Source organism: Hetaerina americana, unplaced genomic scaffold (genome assembly GCF_022747635.1).
Source record: "Hetaerina americana unplaced genomic scaffold, ioHetAmer1.1.p SCAF_5, whole genome shotgun sequence".
Lineage (NCBI taxonomy): Eukaryota > Metazoa > Arthropoda > Insecta > Odonata > Calopterygidae > Hetaerina > Hetaerina americana.
Window position 1 is genome coordinate 77,003,658 of NW_027287095.1, and position 15,983 is coordinate 77,019,640.

The 15,983-nt window shown below is 38.1% G+C and overlaps 1 protein-coding gene across 1 annotated transcript; it reads right to left on the bottom strand.

Moving 5' to 3' along the window:
* Positions 1 to 1,303: 1,303 nt before the first annotated feature.
* Positions 1,304 to 9,987, bottom strand: LOC139694121 (transient receptor potential channel pyrexia-like). The gene is made up of 2 exons (XM_071592551.1): positions 9,557 to 9,987; positions 1,304 to 3,454 (listed from the first exon to the last, which is right to left on the bottom strand). Exons 1-2 carry the CDS (start codon positions 9,953 to 9,955, stop codon positions 1,304 to 1,306), a joined length of 2,550 nt encoding a protein of 849 aa, XP_071448652.1. The 5' UTR covers positions 9,956 to 9,987.
* Positions 9,988 to 15,983: the final 5,996 nt, after the last annotated feature.

Below are 15,983 nucleotides of genomic sequence, written 5' to 3' on the forward strand. Positions count from 1 at the left end.
TTGAATTGGCTAGCAACCATATACATATGTTGCTTATTGAAATCTTAAAAAAAATCACTGCAATTTAGGATTTCTTCCAGCGTAAAAGAAAACAAGTTGGCAGAGAACACTCAAGTATTTGCCATCACTAATAAAATTATCTTAATCTGCACAAATTTCTCTGGTATCAGATGCAGTTGTGTTACAGCTTGGTCTGGTGGGTTCACTTGTATAAAATGTACTGGCGAAGACAGACACATTAAAACGTCTTCTCCTCTGTGATTAATCTTAGGGTAGGTCCATTCAAATAATAATTGTGTGCATGAGGAACAAAAAGAAATTAAGAGATAATGTTTTGTTTAAGGGAGTGATATTTGCCAAAATTAAGTGAAATTCGTAGATTTTCCTATGAATGAGCATATTGCTTAGGAGTTTTTTCCTGCTATGATCTATTTTGTCTAACTGATAGGCTAAGACAAAGCTGTGAGACTTGTGTAGAAAAATCTAGTAGTGGTGTAATAAAATCTGGGAATACAGTTTTCCTGATGTAAAGCAGTGTGTTTTAACTGTTTGACATCTTTTGATACCAGTTTGAATTTGTTGCTATTTGTCAGTTTTCTGATGTTAATAATTTTATATTTTGTAAGATCTGTTTACAGTGCCCTGAGACTAAATACTCATATGAGGTCAAAATATGTATGCTATAAAATGGTTTTCAGCTAGTCTCTCCCTGTTGAAATTATATTCATGCTTCCTGTTCCTAGACCGTTGCCCAAGTCAGTAAAGGATTACCGTATCGTAAATGAATATCATGTGGTCTTCCTCTCAATATGGAGGCATCTCATTTAATGGTCAAGTAAATTTCTTTCCAAATTCAAGATATAAACTTCTTGGATACTTGAGCTTTGTTTTGTGTATTTTTTAAATAGAAATATCAATTACAAATTAATAAAAGCAATATTTCATTTCATTTTAGTCTCAGGCTAACTTTTCATTTTCCAAGACAGGCAATTTATCACCTCGTATAGCCTGTATATATTCTGTAATTTGACAAACTATTAGTTCCACCATTTCCCTTGCCAGTAGCATAATCCTGCAGCCCATCAGAAGGCCTTGGGTTTTTGATACTTCATGGTAGCCCTGGACATCCTCACCTAAAACTGGGTCTTAAGATATATCGGTTGCCTTATTCATCAGGGAAAGTATTCAGCAGAGGAGATATCCCCATGTCTTAAATGAATGGCACAAATTGAGCTCTTGTCCATGACCCACTACCATGACTTGAATTGCGGCTTAAAAACAAATACTTCAAAGTCAATAGAATTTATTTGGTCCCTATTTCAATGCCAATTTTTAATGGGGAAGGTTTCGGTATCCAGACTGGAGAAAGGCCAGTCATTGATTGGCCTGTCATACTTCTCATTGTCCTACGTGTCCTCAATACTTGTGAACCAAGTGTGGATAAATTTGGAGAAGGAAGTGGAGAGTTCCCTCTGCCTTCAGAAGCCAAAACTGCTGTAACGTCACGTAAGAAGTTCTCGAGTATGCTGAAAACTTGGGTTTCCAAGCTTGCGTTTCTGTTTTGGGCAAAAATTTGGCTGCTCCAGGAGTCCACCTTGCCAATTCTGGTATTGAGATTTTGTTTGCTGTCCCTCCTGATTGTCGCTATGTCAATCAAGGAATCCAGTAGTCGTCTTGGGAGATTCCTTGCCAAAGTGTAAGATCTTTTTTTTGGAATTCCATTAGGAGAGAATGCTAGCCTCGTCTCAATAGCTTGACGGCGAGCAATTGGAGCCACCATACACTCTAGGAGGTCAACAAATTCAGCTCTCTTATGCAAACTGCGTGCCTCACCTTCACTTCTCAAAGCCTGTGTGTCACTAACGGCCAATCCCACTATGAGATTAATTAAAACTATGGATGCAACGACTACAAATATCAGGAAAATAATACGACTGGTACCAACTAGTACCTTTTTTTCATCATCCGTTTCATTATGGAATAATGCTGTGTATTCATACTCCCCTGTCATCATCACCATAGTCTTAACAAAAGATCGCCATGGATTACCAAAGGCAGCATTCTGGGTTTCATGAAATTGGACGAAGAAGCTGAAGGAAAACCCTAATACTATGCATCCTAATACAATGAAAGTCCAGAGGACATTTTTAAGAACTGCCTCAAACAGCAAAGCATGAGATCCCCAAAGGGGAAACTTTCCAAGTTGGAGCATCAAACCAGCCCACGATAATGGGATGGCTATTGAGATGCAGTGCTTCACCCAAGTGCATGTGCCGACAGAATGAATTCCATTGAAATCACCAGCCAGAATCCATGCAATCGATAGTATTGCACTTACACCATTGGTCCAAGTCTCAAATTGTTTTGAATAATACTTGATGTTCATGTAGCATTGTCCAAAAACATTTAACAACACAGTTAAAGCAAATGTGAGGTGAATATATCGCATTGTTAGAATAAACTTGTGAAGATCATTACCTCTTGTGTTGTGACCTTGTGGTGTGCTGTATGGATATAAATATTCCAGTGTGATGTAAGCAGATAGAGAAATCACAAAAACAGCATATGCAATGATAACAGCAAAGAATATGTTTCGCAAACGATGCCATTTAAGCCTCACATAAGCTTCAACTACTGGATGTCCCAAAAGAGATCTCGTCATTTCCTTTGACACTCCTTTGGAATTGATTATAGAGTTCAGTACAGTGGTTTGATTATCAATACCATCTGGTGCCAAGATGTTAAAATCCAGATAGAGCATGAAACCCATTTCCTCGGGAGACGCTGAGTTACAATGTATTCTGGCATCAAAAATGTCAAATAAGAATCGCTTTGGGCGTGGAACGTGATGTAATAAGGCCTCCATTGCTGTGATACCGGTTTTGGTGCGAAGTCCAAGGTTTGCCCCATGGTCAAGAAGTAGTGCTATGCAGCTGCGGGAACCTACATTGGCTGCCCTGTGCAGCGGAGTGCGTCCCACACCATCAACAAGGTTAGTTAGTATTCTCCTTCTCTCAAGGTCTATCTCTGATAGCAAAATTAGTTGCACAATATCTGCATTGCCATTCCCAGCAGCCTCATGAAGTGCTGTACTGCAATGTCCGGCTGGGCTATTCCATGCAGGGTTGGCCTTGCTGGACAATAGTAGCATCACAGAGGAGAGTGAATCCAATATCACAGCATTATGAAGGGCAGAGGTTCCAGTTCCTGGGTCACACGCTTTGGCATTGGCTCCATTTCCCAGGAGGCATGATACAACTTCTTCATAGCTGCTGATAGCATGGAGGTCATGCTGGCTGACTCCGGAGCCTGCTAATAGGAGGGGCTGAAGGCCCAAGCTGTCAGTCACATTTGGATCACCGCCAGCCGCCAAAATGAATGACACACATTCTGGATAGTTTCCTTTGACTGCTTCATGAAGAGGAGTTCGGCATCCACAGTCAAGTCCTGGCATCTGTGGATAAAAATATAATTTAATATCTATCGTTCTTTTTTGCAACATGCCAGGTCTCTAAAGCTAAAATGACTAGAAAACTTATCTCCCAATATTCATTCTCATATAACTCTAAATTCGTATTGTCATGCTCCCACCCACATAGATTGCCTACAAATGAAATGGAAGAAAATTCCTTGATACTCTCAAATTAAGAAAACTCAAATTACTAAGTCAAGTAATGAGAAATGATGAATATTCCAAAATTAAATTCCACATCACTGTTCAATGTATAATTGAGGGCAGACCTGGCCCAAGGCAATTCAAAATATAATATGAGGGTAGGCTGCAAACTAATGCACACATGCTTGTTGACCACAAACAAAATGACCTTTAGAAGCACTCCCGGTGGCTTTTGGAAGTAACATTCCCCCTCAACATGCATGCTCAGGTTTGAGGTCGTTTCATTTGTCCAGAGTATTATGAGAAGGGGAAGTATGGAGACGTGTTCTAGTGCTATGTCAACGCAAGTTAAGTAGCGTGCTGTTGTCGAATTTTTAACTGCTTAATAAGTGACTCCTACAGAGATTCATCACTGTTTAAAGGCTGTTTATGGTGACGATACTGTTGATGGGTGTATTGTAAATCAATGGGTAGTAAAATTTTGTGGTTGCGAGCCTGTAAAAGCCATAATTGTTGATGAAACTTCTTTTGACTGTGTTTTGGGGTGCTCACCGAGTTAATGTGACCGATTTTCTGGAACGAGGGGCAACGGTAAATTTTTCTCAGTGTATACAGACTCTAAAACACCTCTAACATTGAGTTTGTCTGGTTAAAGGCAGCCTGGTGCCAATAATCTTGCAACATGACAACGCTCATCCACACACCTCGAGTGCAACTGGAGAGGCTCTGGGAAACCTGAAATTTGAACCGATTCCACACCCTCCTTATTCCCCTGATCTTGCACCTTGTAATTTTTATTTTTTTCCTCAATTCAAGAGACATCACAAGGGTAATCATTACACCTATGATGATGAGGTGAAGGTAGCTTTCAAGTCCTGGATTCGAGAAAAGTCGAAAAAGTTTTTCAGTGACGGAATGAAAAAACTTGTTACACGTTTGAAGAAATGTGTTAGCCTTAATGGTAACTATTTTGAAAAATAAATGTATGATTTTGAAACTTAAGAATTCTACTTAAATGTACTTTTTGCCTGATCTATTTATTTTTGTTAGTGGTCTCAAAGCATGCATGCATTACTTTTCAGCCTACCCTTGTAGCTGAAAAACTTGTGTCAATGGAATGGATTAAGCATAATGGCACTCTTGGGGACAGCAGTTGATAAAATTAAAGATGAAGGAATTGATTTAGCCATTGTTTCGGAGGATGAGGGACCTATAGAGGAAGGCCCAGTTTGGTATGTATGGTCCACCTATTCTGGTCTTATAATTGCTAGCCAAGCACCATATCCACTAATTGGTATGGATGATGATGAAAATGCTTTTGTTTGTTGTTTAATTCAGGGGAAAATCTCTGAAGATGTGTTCTGTACCAAATTGTTATTGTAACTACCTGCTTCTGAATAAATAATCTGAAGGATTCATCAGGTACTAGCATTCATAAGGTTGGTTTGCTCTCCTCTTGGTCATTTTCTCTTCCAGCTGTGATTCTTTTTTCATTTAGCTTCCATCCTCTTTCTTCCTCTCTTTTGCAAGTTTTTCATTAATTTGTATCTCCTTATACTCACACTTTTCATTATCTGCTTAGTGTATTCCATTCTTGATTGGTAATTCTTAATATTTTTCCGTTATTTTCTTTGTTCATTAGGCTATTGTGCCGTAGAGTGAGTTGTCATGTCTTCTTCCTGTCATTAGATTTTACTATTCTCCAACTATTTAAAGAGTAAACATATGTTCATTTAATTTCTGCCATGCCAAGTAACACCAGATTTTTCATTAATTCCTCTTTTAATTTGTTAGTCTCCATGTTCTAACAACATTGGAAGCAATGTTCCTGATGTATGTTATATGTGCTGGCCTGTGTCATGTTAATCTTTTCTTCTCGCCTTCTTTTATGCACAGTTATTTCGCTTATACAAAAATACACAGTTATTTTGCTTGTGTGTATTAACTTTAGGTTGTATTGTCTCTTTCATTGTTCCTGGTCTCCACCATTGTATGAACTTTATCTTTTATGAATATTATCATCCTATAAGTACTCTAGAGTGAATTGATTGCTTTGCCATGTACTTGAATTAAAAATAGATCTTTTTGGAGATGAAGATTCCTGTCATACCCTGGTCTACACTCTTGCTTCTTCGGGGCAGTGACTGCATTTAATTTCTCCCCACTGTTATTTGCACTGCTTACAAACATTTCTTCTATTTTGTACTATCCAAAATTTGTCAGAATTCTATTTAGACAGTATCATCATCACTGTAGCTCTAAGACTGGTTTGACACAGCTCTCTGTTGACCTATTCATGTCTACCAATTTATTTTTTTCGATTCCTGTCACTAGATGTTCGATAGTATCTCGTCCAAGTTATTCTTCTCCTCATCTTAGAACCTCTTTTTAGTTTTTTTAACCATCCATTTGATCTTCATCATTCTACTTTGGCCCTGTATTTCTTATATTTCCAGTCTTCTCTATTCTGTTTATGCCATTTCCATCCTTACCGCCATAGAGATGGACACTTCAGATGCATGTATGAAAGAAGTGCTTTTTGCCAAGCTTGTGCTGATGACTTTTAGTAGAATTTTCATCTGTTAAAATGTATTTTTGCTTGGGTTATTCTACAAATTATTTCCTTTGTCCTTCTTTTTCTCAAATAACAGAATTATCTACGTCTACTATAGTTATAATTCCAATCCAAAGCTTGACATGTGTGCTGCCAAATACTTTTCTGCTACATAACATTAAAGATTTCTTGTGTGATTTTTATCTTCAGTTGGTACATTTCATCACTTTCTCTGTGGTAACAAGAATCTTCTCCAGACCTCTCTCTTCCACAACATTTCTGTTGTCTGCAAAATACATTATCCTGATTTTTTTCTGGTAGATTTTTATCTCTGAAGAATTTATTTTGTTGTACCAATTGCCTTAATTGCAAATACATTGATGACACTGAGTAAGGCAAGAATCATCCTTGCCTTATTCCTTTATCTTGCTTCGTCTGTGTTGGGTGTAATTTAAATCATAGCCACCTGATCATCATCGTCATTGGATCCCTCTTCGATCATTGTAAGAAACTTCTATTTTCTTCAGAATAAGGTATTTTAATCCTGTTAGCATTATTGAGTGATATTTCCGTAGTGATAGATGAAATACATGTTTTGCCCCTGAAAACCTTCTCTTCCCTATTAGTAGCCTAAGGGACAAAATAGCTGCTCTTGCTACCCAACTTTTCCTAATATTAAATTTCTAAGTTTGATTTCTCTGTCTAAGATCATTGAAGAAATTCCTTGATTTGCATTCCATTTTTCTGTTGGTGATTACACTCTTTGGTGTAAAATGTTTTCGTGAATAAATCATTTGTCTTATGGTTTGAAAATTCAAGTGAGCATCATCAAATATTTTATCCCAATTATCAAATGCAATATTAGTCTGTCAATGTTTTTAAATTCTATATTTCAATGGCCAACAATGATTTCATATACCTCCCATGTATGGTTTTCTTCCTCCCATAGAGTGAAGTGATGACATGATTTTGTCAGCAGTGAAAATCCATCCTTCTAAGCTAATGAAAATGAAGTGTCTCCGCTAAAACAGAAAATGCTGGTAAAAGAATCATTCATAAAACCCCTAACCCACGTGTAGACCTTTTATTATTTTGAAAAAGAAGTGTGGATCATTCCTGTATGCATAGATGCATGTGTGTATAGATGTGTGATATATTGAAGAGCACAATTATTCCGTATAATGACGACTACCAGAATCAACAATATTTACTACTGATTGCTCAGAAGACATGGGTCTTCTACCACAGTTTTGTTCCTGTGTATTGGCAATTCCCTATCTACCCTAGTGACCATATGTACACCACATTTTTACTTAGTACTGTACTTAGCATTTAGTCAAGCTTGTTTGGATTTTATAATAGTTAGTCAATAGTTTAAATATTTCAAATTTTAGGCCCAGAAGTTAATAGTGATTATAATTTGTTGCTGTGTATGCTTGTTACACACAATTCCTATGCTCAGAGAAGATATGACTCCAAACAAGAAATTAGTTTGTCTAAACATTAGTGCAGAATGTGGTATTGTATGGATTGTAAGAAAAGTAAACTATGTCATATGCCTGACTGTGTATGTGTGTGACTATGTCATATATATGAAATACCATTGTTTTTATTTCTGTTCTATCTTATGAGGATGTGTGCCCTGTGTTTGCATAGTATAATCATTTGGTCTTTGTGAATATTTTATATAAATGGGTGAGGGAAAGGAATGTGTGTGGGGGTTGGGAAGGTATCAACAAAGGGCATCCTAACCAGGGGATAAAATTTCTTGATAAAGTAGCTATATGTTAAACTTTCACGAGTTCTTGTGTGAATATTACCGTCAGCTTTGAGAAGGATTTAGAGTCCTGTAATTTGAAAACAATTATCAAAAGGTTTTTAGTGAGAGGTGGTGTGTTTGCGGATATGATACATCTACATGTATACTCTGCAATCCAGCAAAAAGGTGTGGCAGGGGGTGCAAACACAAGGTATGAAGGGTTAGGGGTAAGGAGAATTTGTAAGGGATAAGGGAACTCTTGGCCCATTCATATCATTGAACTCATTGAATTACTCTGCTGATGCTGTCGTTTTATTATGTGTATCTTGTTGAGCATGTGTTAATATCCTATATTACTACTGACTAACTGCAGTAATCATTTGACCTGGTGGTTGGTTTTTATTGATTAACACAGGGCTCTCCTCAATCCCAGCCCAATGGATCTTAAATCAGGATAAATTGGTCAGCTTCTTTCCCTTTACTGTCTGCATTTTTTCTTGAAACCTCATCAACCTGATATTTTCATTATTGATGGATCTTTTGGGTTCCGAATGCTTAAAAACTTTGGTCATAGATCTAATACATATACATCTATACACTACCATGCAAGGACAAGTGGCAGGGGGTGTTCTTGGATAATTGATGGGAAGGTGGTGGATTTAGAGTGACAGCAGTATTTTATTATGATGGAAAAAGTGGTGGTGTATTCACTAGTTTAGGAGGGGTAAAATTTACTTGGTGAATGGCTGGTGATACTTATATTTTAGGATATTTAAGTGACTTGAAGAGGTTGCTGGGTTTTGGATATGAATCTTAGTGACAGATAAGAGAACAGCACTTAGGCATGGAGAGAAATGGGATTGGAAGGGATTTGGTGTGTGTGTTAAGGGCCTTTGGATTCGAAGATACCAATCAAGTTCAGAGGTCATTTTTAAGAGATGTAAGAGAGGAATTTTGTGAGTCTTTCAAGCAATCATCAAGCTTAAGTGGCATCTCCCTGCAACCATTCTTCTCAGCTAGGCGATCACCTAGTCCTACCTCATGTCTCCCTCTAAAATCAATATTTTTAGTAATTTCTCCGTGATTGCCTCACTCCTACCACAGATGCTCCAATAAAACCTAAAAGCTAAACCAGCCATGCATATGATATTAAACATACACAAGTTAATGTTGTTTACCGGCCACCCTCCCTGCCTTTCAACTCCAAAATCAAATCCTTCCTCTTTCCCCTCCTCTTCTCCTGCCTTCTCAGCCCTTTCCCCCTCAGTCCTTTCTTTCCTTCCAATGAAGAAGTTGACTACATCAGTGAATTTTCAGTTGTATATGTACACACACAAATATGAGCACAAATATTAAGTTCTTTACCATTAATGCCACTTATCTGATTTGAGAAAATGTTCGTATGAAAGTGAAGAGGAAAGTTAACGTGAAATAAGCAATAAATGTCATGTTGTCTATTCTCTTCTCTAACATATCAACTATTTTTTTGAACAAATGAATAAGTAATTGTTACTTGATTACTGTATATACACTTTGATATATTATTATGTACTGGATTATTTATATATTCTTTTATATTAATATACAACTATGTGTACTAGAGTTAAAAATTGCAATTTTGCCTTACCTGAAACCCATCCAGATATGGATCAAATTCATATTTTTTGTCAACTTTCAGGGATTTTGCACTTGTTATCACTGCACATGCTATTCCTCTAGGGGCCAATTCTGAGGGCTGGATATCTTTTGTGAACACATTTGGTTTTGCCCCAGCCTCCAACAGGAAGTAGACACAGTCCTTATGCCCCATAGCAGCTGCCAAATGAAGTGGAGTGCGACCATACATGTCTTTGGTGTTTGGAGATGAACCTGCTTCTATGAGATACTCAAGCATCTCACTGTTCCCTAACCAAGCAGCAAAGTGGAGAGCTGATATAAAGAAAGGTGGGGATTGTGATTGTACATCTGCTCCACACATCAGAGCCGTTTCAACATCCTTCAGGTTATTGATGCTGACAGCTTTCATCAAGGCTTTGTTTAAGATGGGATCATGTCTGATCCTAGCCGATGGTACAGAGGGTTTTTCAGATTTTTTCAATTTCGGTTGTTCTGGATCTTCTTCTCGAGTCAACTCTTTATCTTTTGAGTCTTCTACAGACTCTCTAGGCCCATTGTACCTATCATTTTCCAAGCCATCTATTGATGCCCTGGGGCTAGCTGGGTCAATGATTATCATTGGCAAATCATTTTCTGTATTCTCTTTTGTATATCTTGAGGTAGTATTCAGAGAAGGTCCGTCAAATGAGATATCATCTGCATCATCATCCAATATTAAAGGGTTGGTATTGCAAGCATCCTCTCTCTTAGGCTCCTTGGGTTGAGTGATAAGATCCTGCAGATATTTGGATATGATGGCAGCATGGTCAGATTCATCTGACATCCTTACTTGTGGCACTGAAAAATATGCTACAATAATCAGTATGGCAGGCAGAGTAGCACTTGTTAGTAATTACCACCTCAAAGACAAAAATACTAAATTTGAAATTCAGACCATATAATGAACCATATTGCAAAGATGATGGGTAAAAATTGTATCTGTTAATTAGTATGTGGTGATTTCTCACTAAGATTTTCTCACTTAAAGGTATGAGGTAGTGCAGTAATTTATTTTAAATTCAATTTTCCAGTCACATTTGCATGATTAATCTCCTCAAACTAGCGGCTGTGTCAGAATCTAAGTTACAATCTCAGAAAGCATGGGGCGTACATTTATCATTTATTTAGCCATGGTATCCTTTAAGTAAATAACCATCATTAGACCCATAGATGAGGGGTGTAGATGATTTCATTTTCTTGGGGGTTTTGACTGTCCTAAAGCTTAAGATTGTCTCATTGTGTACATTTATATTGATGGACTGTTAAGTAAACTGTTGCCCATAGAGGATTCACTTCAAGATCTTGAAATAAATCTTCACCCTATACCAATTTTTAAATTTTGTCATATATAACAAACTTCCATTCTTTGTGTATGATGTACGGACATCTCAATTTCCTATCGGAACTCTATTTGGTGAGAAAGTTCCTTATTCCTACAATTACTTATGATTTTAATTGCATAGGTAACTTTATGTTTGCAAGAGCCAACATTCTAATGAAAAATAATATGGGAAATGTAGGGGATCCCTCCTCTTTTTCCCTCGTGGCAAAAAGGTTATTCAGGTGGGGACGAGGATAAATAGCTGTAAAGAAAGAATGAGCACCAAGTGCATGTTAGCCATAATTTCGAGAAATATTAAGAATTTGAACATGGCAGGTTTTCAATGGAGCGAGCCATTAGTGGTTAGAAAATCAAAGTGGATTAAATGAATAAGATGAAATTGCTACATTAAACCAGTTGATAAAAGTAAAAATAATCTGTTCATAATATTTAGTCAACTGGTAAAACATTGGAGTAATTATGATTGTTAAATAAGGCATCAAACGAATTAAGGTAACAGAGTGGGAAATTAATATATTATTAAAATGCAATTATTATGCTAATACGCTTAACGTTTTTAACCCACAAAGGAACATTAAAATTTCCCGCAATAGTCCCAGGGAATATTGTGTATTGCTCGAGAAGACCAAATTTTTATTTATTTAAACCTTATGAAGGGCGTTTTAAAAAATAAACGCTAAATTTTCCGTTCCAAATGTTATTTTTTTTGTTGTGAAACAATGAAATTGAAAATTCCAATTTTTCTAACTCTTGTGAATGGTATCCACTGAAATGTCATGAGAACTCGTAACACTAACTGACGTTTTCTTAACGTGGTGAGACCATCACCAAAATCGTAGTTTATAACATATTTTTATTCAAACACAGCTGGAGTGGCATAGGATGGTGCCTGCATAAGTATCGAATTTGTTACACTTTTCAAAGTGGTAGTCCAGGGGTAGAGCATTATACTACTGACTGGAGGGCCCGAATTCGATTCCCGGGCAAGCCTCTCTGGGCACCCTCAGCTCCATTGTGATTCTTCGGTCACCAGAAATCATAGCTGGCTCAGGGAAAGCTGCTGGCCCTCATACCCTGATGTGTGAATTTCACGTGACCTTGGGCTTATTACTGAGTGAACCCTACCATCACCTACCAAAGCGACCTTCAGGTTGATAGCTGTGTTTATGGTTTTCCAAGATATTGTGGAGACAGAGTTGTTGATGTAGCAAACTAATGTTTTCCATTTCAATAAAAATTTGTAAGCATTAGTTTTTTATAATGAATACATGTCTTATACCGTGGAATATTTTTAGACGTCTGGGCTGGGTTCAACATATTCCACCTGATATTTGGAAAAATTCAAATGGAGTTTCATCATCATCAGTATTGCAATCATAGGTTTGGTTTACTGCAGCCCTCCATTCCACTCTATTTAATGTCAATTCCCTCAATCCTTCATACTTACGCTTTTTTACATCCTTCTTAAGTTGTCCTATGTACATGTCTCTTGGTCTTCCACATGGAATCTTCCCTTCTCTTTTTCCTTCTATTATATTCCTAATCAATCCATTGTGCCTCAATGTGTCCAATCCATCTTATTTCTCCATTGTCGTAGAATTATCCTTATGATTCTATCCTCTTCTGCTCTTCTAAATACTTCCTCATTCCTTACTTTGTCTGTCCATTTAATCTTCATCATTCCCCTCCGGCACCATGTTTCAATGGCTTCTATTTTTCGCTGATCCACTTTTCCAATGTTCTAAGTCTCAGAACTATAGAGTGAACTAGAGAGAGTCATATTCCACACGAAAGTCTTAACGAATTGCTTCCTTGTTTCCAGCCTTAGGTTCTTTGAACATAGTAAATGCCCCTTCTTCATGAATGCATTCTTCGCTTGGGCTATTCTTTGCTTGACGTTGGTCGTACTTCTTCCATCTCATGTTATGCTGATGCCCAGGTTGATGAAGGATTTCACTTGCTTTAGTTAAACCTCTCGAATTGTGATATCCTCATTCAGCTTCTCTCTTCCCCACCCAAGGATTTTAGTTATCTTCTGGTTGTTGTTCATATTATATTCCCCCAGTACTTAGCACTTAAGAGTTGGTTGCAGGTCCTCCCATGTTTCTGCCACTACTTCAATGTCATCTGCAAACCAGAGCATGTTGATTTCTTCTCCATTTACCTTGACTCCTTTGATACCCAATTCTTGTGTTTCTTTTATTGCCTCTTCCAGGTATACATTGAATATTGCTGGTGAGAGGCTGCATCCTTGTTTTACTCCTTTGTTTATTTTGGCTTCTATTTTTCGTTTGCATTGGGGTAACCTGATTCTTGTAGAGGTTATGGATTATTGTTCTGTCATTGTAGTCTAATCCAAGTGCTTCTAGTATCTTGAACATCTTGATCTATTCGACGTTGTCGAAGGCCTTCTCCAAGTCCACGAATGCCACATATAATGGCTTATTTACGTGCCTCATTTTTTCCGCCAGAACTCTCAAGCTGAGAATTGCCTCTCTTGCTCGTCGGTTTTCCTGAATCTGAATTGGTTTTCTGTGAGGTTTCTATCTACTTATACTTCTGCTATTCATCCGAGTAAGCATTTTTGATGCTTGAGTCACCAGGCTCAGTGTTCTGTGTTCTTTGCATTTATTATGTTTTCTTTGGTTTCTTCGGTGTTGCAATCATTATACTTTTCTCAAAGTCTTCTGGTATCTTTCCGCTGTCTTATCTATCTTTGATTATTCCATGGAGGGAATCCTTTGCTTTGACCCCGAAGGCCTTCATTATTTCTCCGTGTATTTTGTCAGCTCCTGGTGCCTTGTTGTTTTTTATGTCTGTCATGGCTCTCTCAAATTCACTTCTGCGAATCTGCGGACCCCGATCGTCTTTACCTATCATGCTTTCATCTTTAATTAAGCCATCTTCTAGTGGCTTGGGAGCTTGATAGAGTACTTCAAAATATTCTTTCCATCTCTTCCCAATATCGTCATCATTTATTAGCAATTTGCCATTAGCGGCTCAGATGCTTTGCAAGTTTGTTGTTCTTTCCCTGAATAGCCTCTTCACTAGTTTATAAGCCATCTCGCTATTTCCCTTTTTCATGTTTTCATTAATTCCCTTGCATCAGCTTTCTATCCATTCTTCTTTTGCCCTCTTGCACTCTTAAATGCCCTGGTTCCGTAAGTGTTTATAGAGGTCTTCTTCACTCTCATTTCTTGTATTCTTATATTTTCCTCTTTCGTCTATGAAGCCTCTTATTTGAACTATTATCCATGGCTTCTTAGGTATTTCCACCTTACTCACAAGGAGCTCATCTGCAGCTGTGGTAATTATATTCTTATGTCTTTCCATCGACCTTCAGTACTGGTATTTTCTATATTTCTTTCTACTTCCCTTTTGATGGTCGTGGTGAACTTTTCTTTTGTGCTCTCTTCTTCCAGTATCTTTGAGTTCCATCTGGGTTGTTGTGTCCCTTTCTTCATCTTCTTGTATCGCAGTCTGCTGTCCACGACCACCAGGTTGTGATCGCTATTTATATCTCTGCCGGGGTGGCTCTTACATAATTGTCAGGAAGAGATACAAGAACCAAGTTGAGAAGTGTAAGTCAATTTGGCTTCGTGATTTGTCTCCAGGCATTTTCCATGTGTATCTTCTTCTCAGATTTGATCGAAGATGGTATTTTTCCACTACTGTGTTTTTCTCACTGAAGAATTTTATCAGTCTCTCGTCCAAGGCGTTTCGTTTTCCCAATTCGAAGTATCCCAGGCTACTTCCATCTCGCCCCTCGCTGACCACAACGGTCCAATCTCCCATCACTATGAGGTTTTCCTTCCCTTTTACTGTTCTTAGAGCCTCTTCCAGTTGTTCGTATACTTCCTCATCTGAATAGCTGGACGTCGGCATTTACACCTGTGCTATCACTGTATCCGTAGCTTCTGCCTCTAACTTTATCATCAATATCCTTTCATTATATTGCAAACACGATATATTTTCCTTGCCCATTTCTTCGTGAATATGATGCCTATAGCTGCAATTTCTGGTCGTCTCCCGAGTATATCACCCTGTAGCCGTCGCTCCAGAAGTCGTTCGACCCCGCCCACTACATTTCGCCCAATCCCAGGATGTCTATCCCCAGCCTATCTATTTCTATCTTTGGATTTTCTAATTTCCCGGACACCTAATTCCCCTAATTACCTAACGTTACATATACGCTGTTCTGCATTTATACACCTTTACTGGTTTCCCTCCCAGTAGTCCCCACCCGTAGATCAGATTGGGGAACTAGTTTACCACCAGAATATTTTACCGGGAGGAAAGTCATCTTGTCATATTTGAATGCTATGGTAGCTGCGGCATTGCGAGTAAGAGGGCAATAGAATGAACGCAAGGGACAAGTATAATAGAGCAAAGCCGACCCACTCGGTCTGTGCCACCAGTGCCTAATAGTGAGACTGCTGCATTTCACCATGGGTTCAGGGATCTATTTTTCTCGTTTCGAAAAACCATTATTATTCCTCCCTCCTCTCGAATCAACATGCCCGGCGTCCACTTTTCTTGTCTCCTTTGATTCTCTCCCAACATCTTCCCGACCATTTTAACTATTCCATCATCCACGTCTCTAGAATCCCTAATCTACCCTTGCCTCAGCGATCTAGTTTCCGCAATGCACTAAACTACATACGTCCATACCTGTATCAAAGTTTTCACTAATCTTTTCTAAACAGCCTTACTCATAGTCATAAGTTTCCACGTAAAAGCTTCATTGCCTAAATGCAGCTCTAGTTGATGACCTCACATTTAATGTTTTTAAATAATCTTCCTATTTCTCCAAAATCTCATAACTTAATTTTTGTTAGTATTGACTTTCGTCCCATGCCTATCAAATTGATTTTGTTACACTCAGCAATGCTTGCGACCCTTTGGCTGACTGACTAACAAAATCATGAACAACAGCAATCAATCTAATCAATTTTATGTTTTCCCCACCAGTTTTCATCCCTGCCTCCTGCTTCATTTACCATTTCTTCCGAGTATACGACGATAGCCACGGATGATGACGGGCGACCCTTCTTCT

Excerpts from the sequence above, each read along its gene's own strand:
- LOC139694121 (XM_071592551.1), bottom strand. The coding sequence starts at position 9,955 with ATGAAAGCTGTCAGCATCAATAACCTGAAGGATGTTGAAACGGCTCTG. Across the intron at positions 3,455-9,556 it reads CATATCTGGATGGGTTTCAG|ATGCCAGGACTTGACTGTGG; the intron begins GTAAGGCAAAAT and ends TTTTATCCACAG.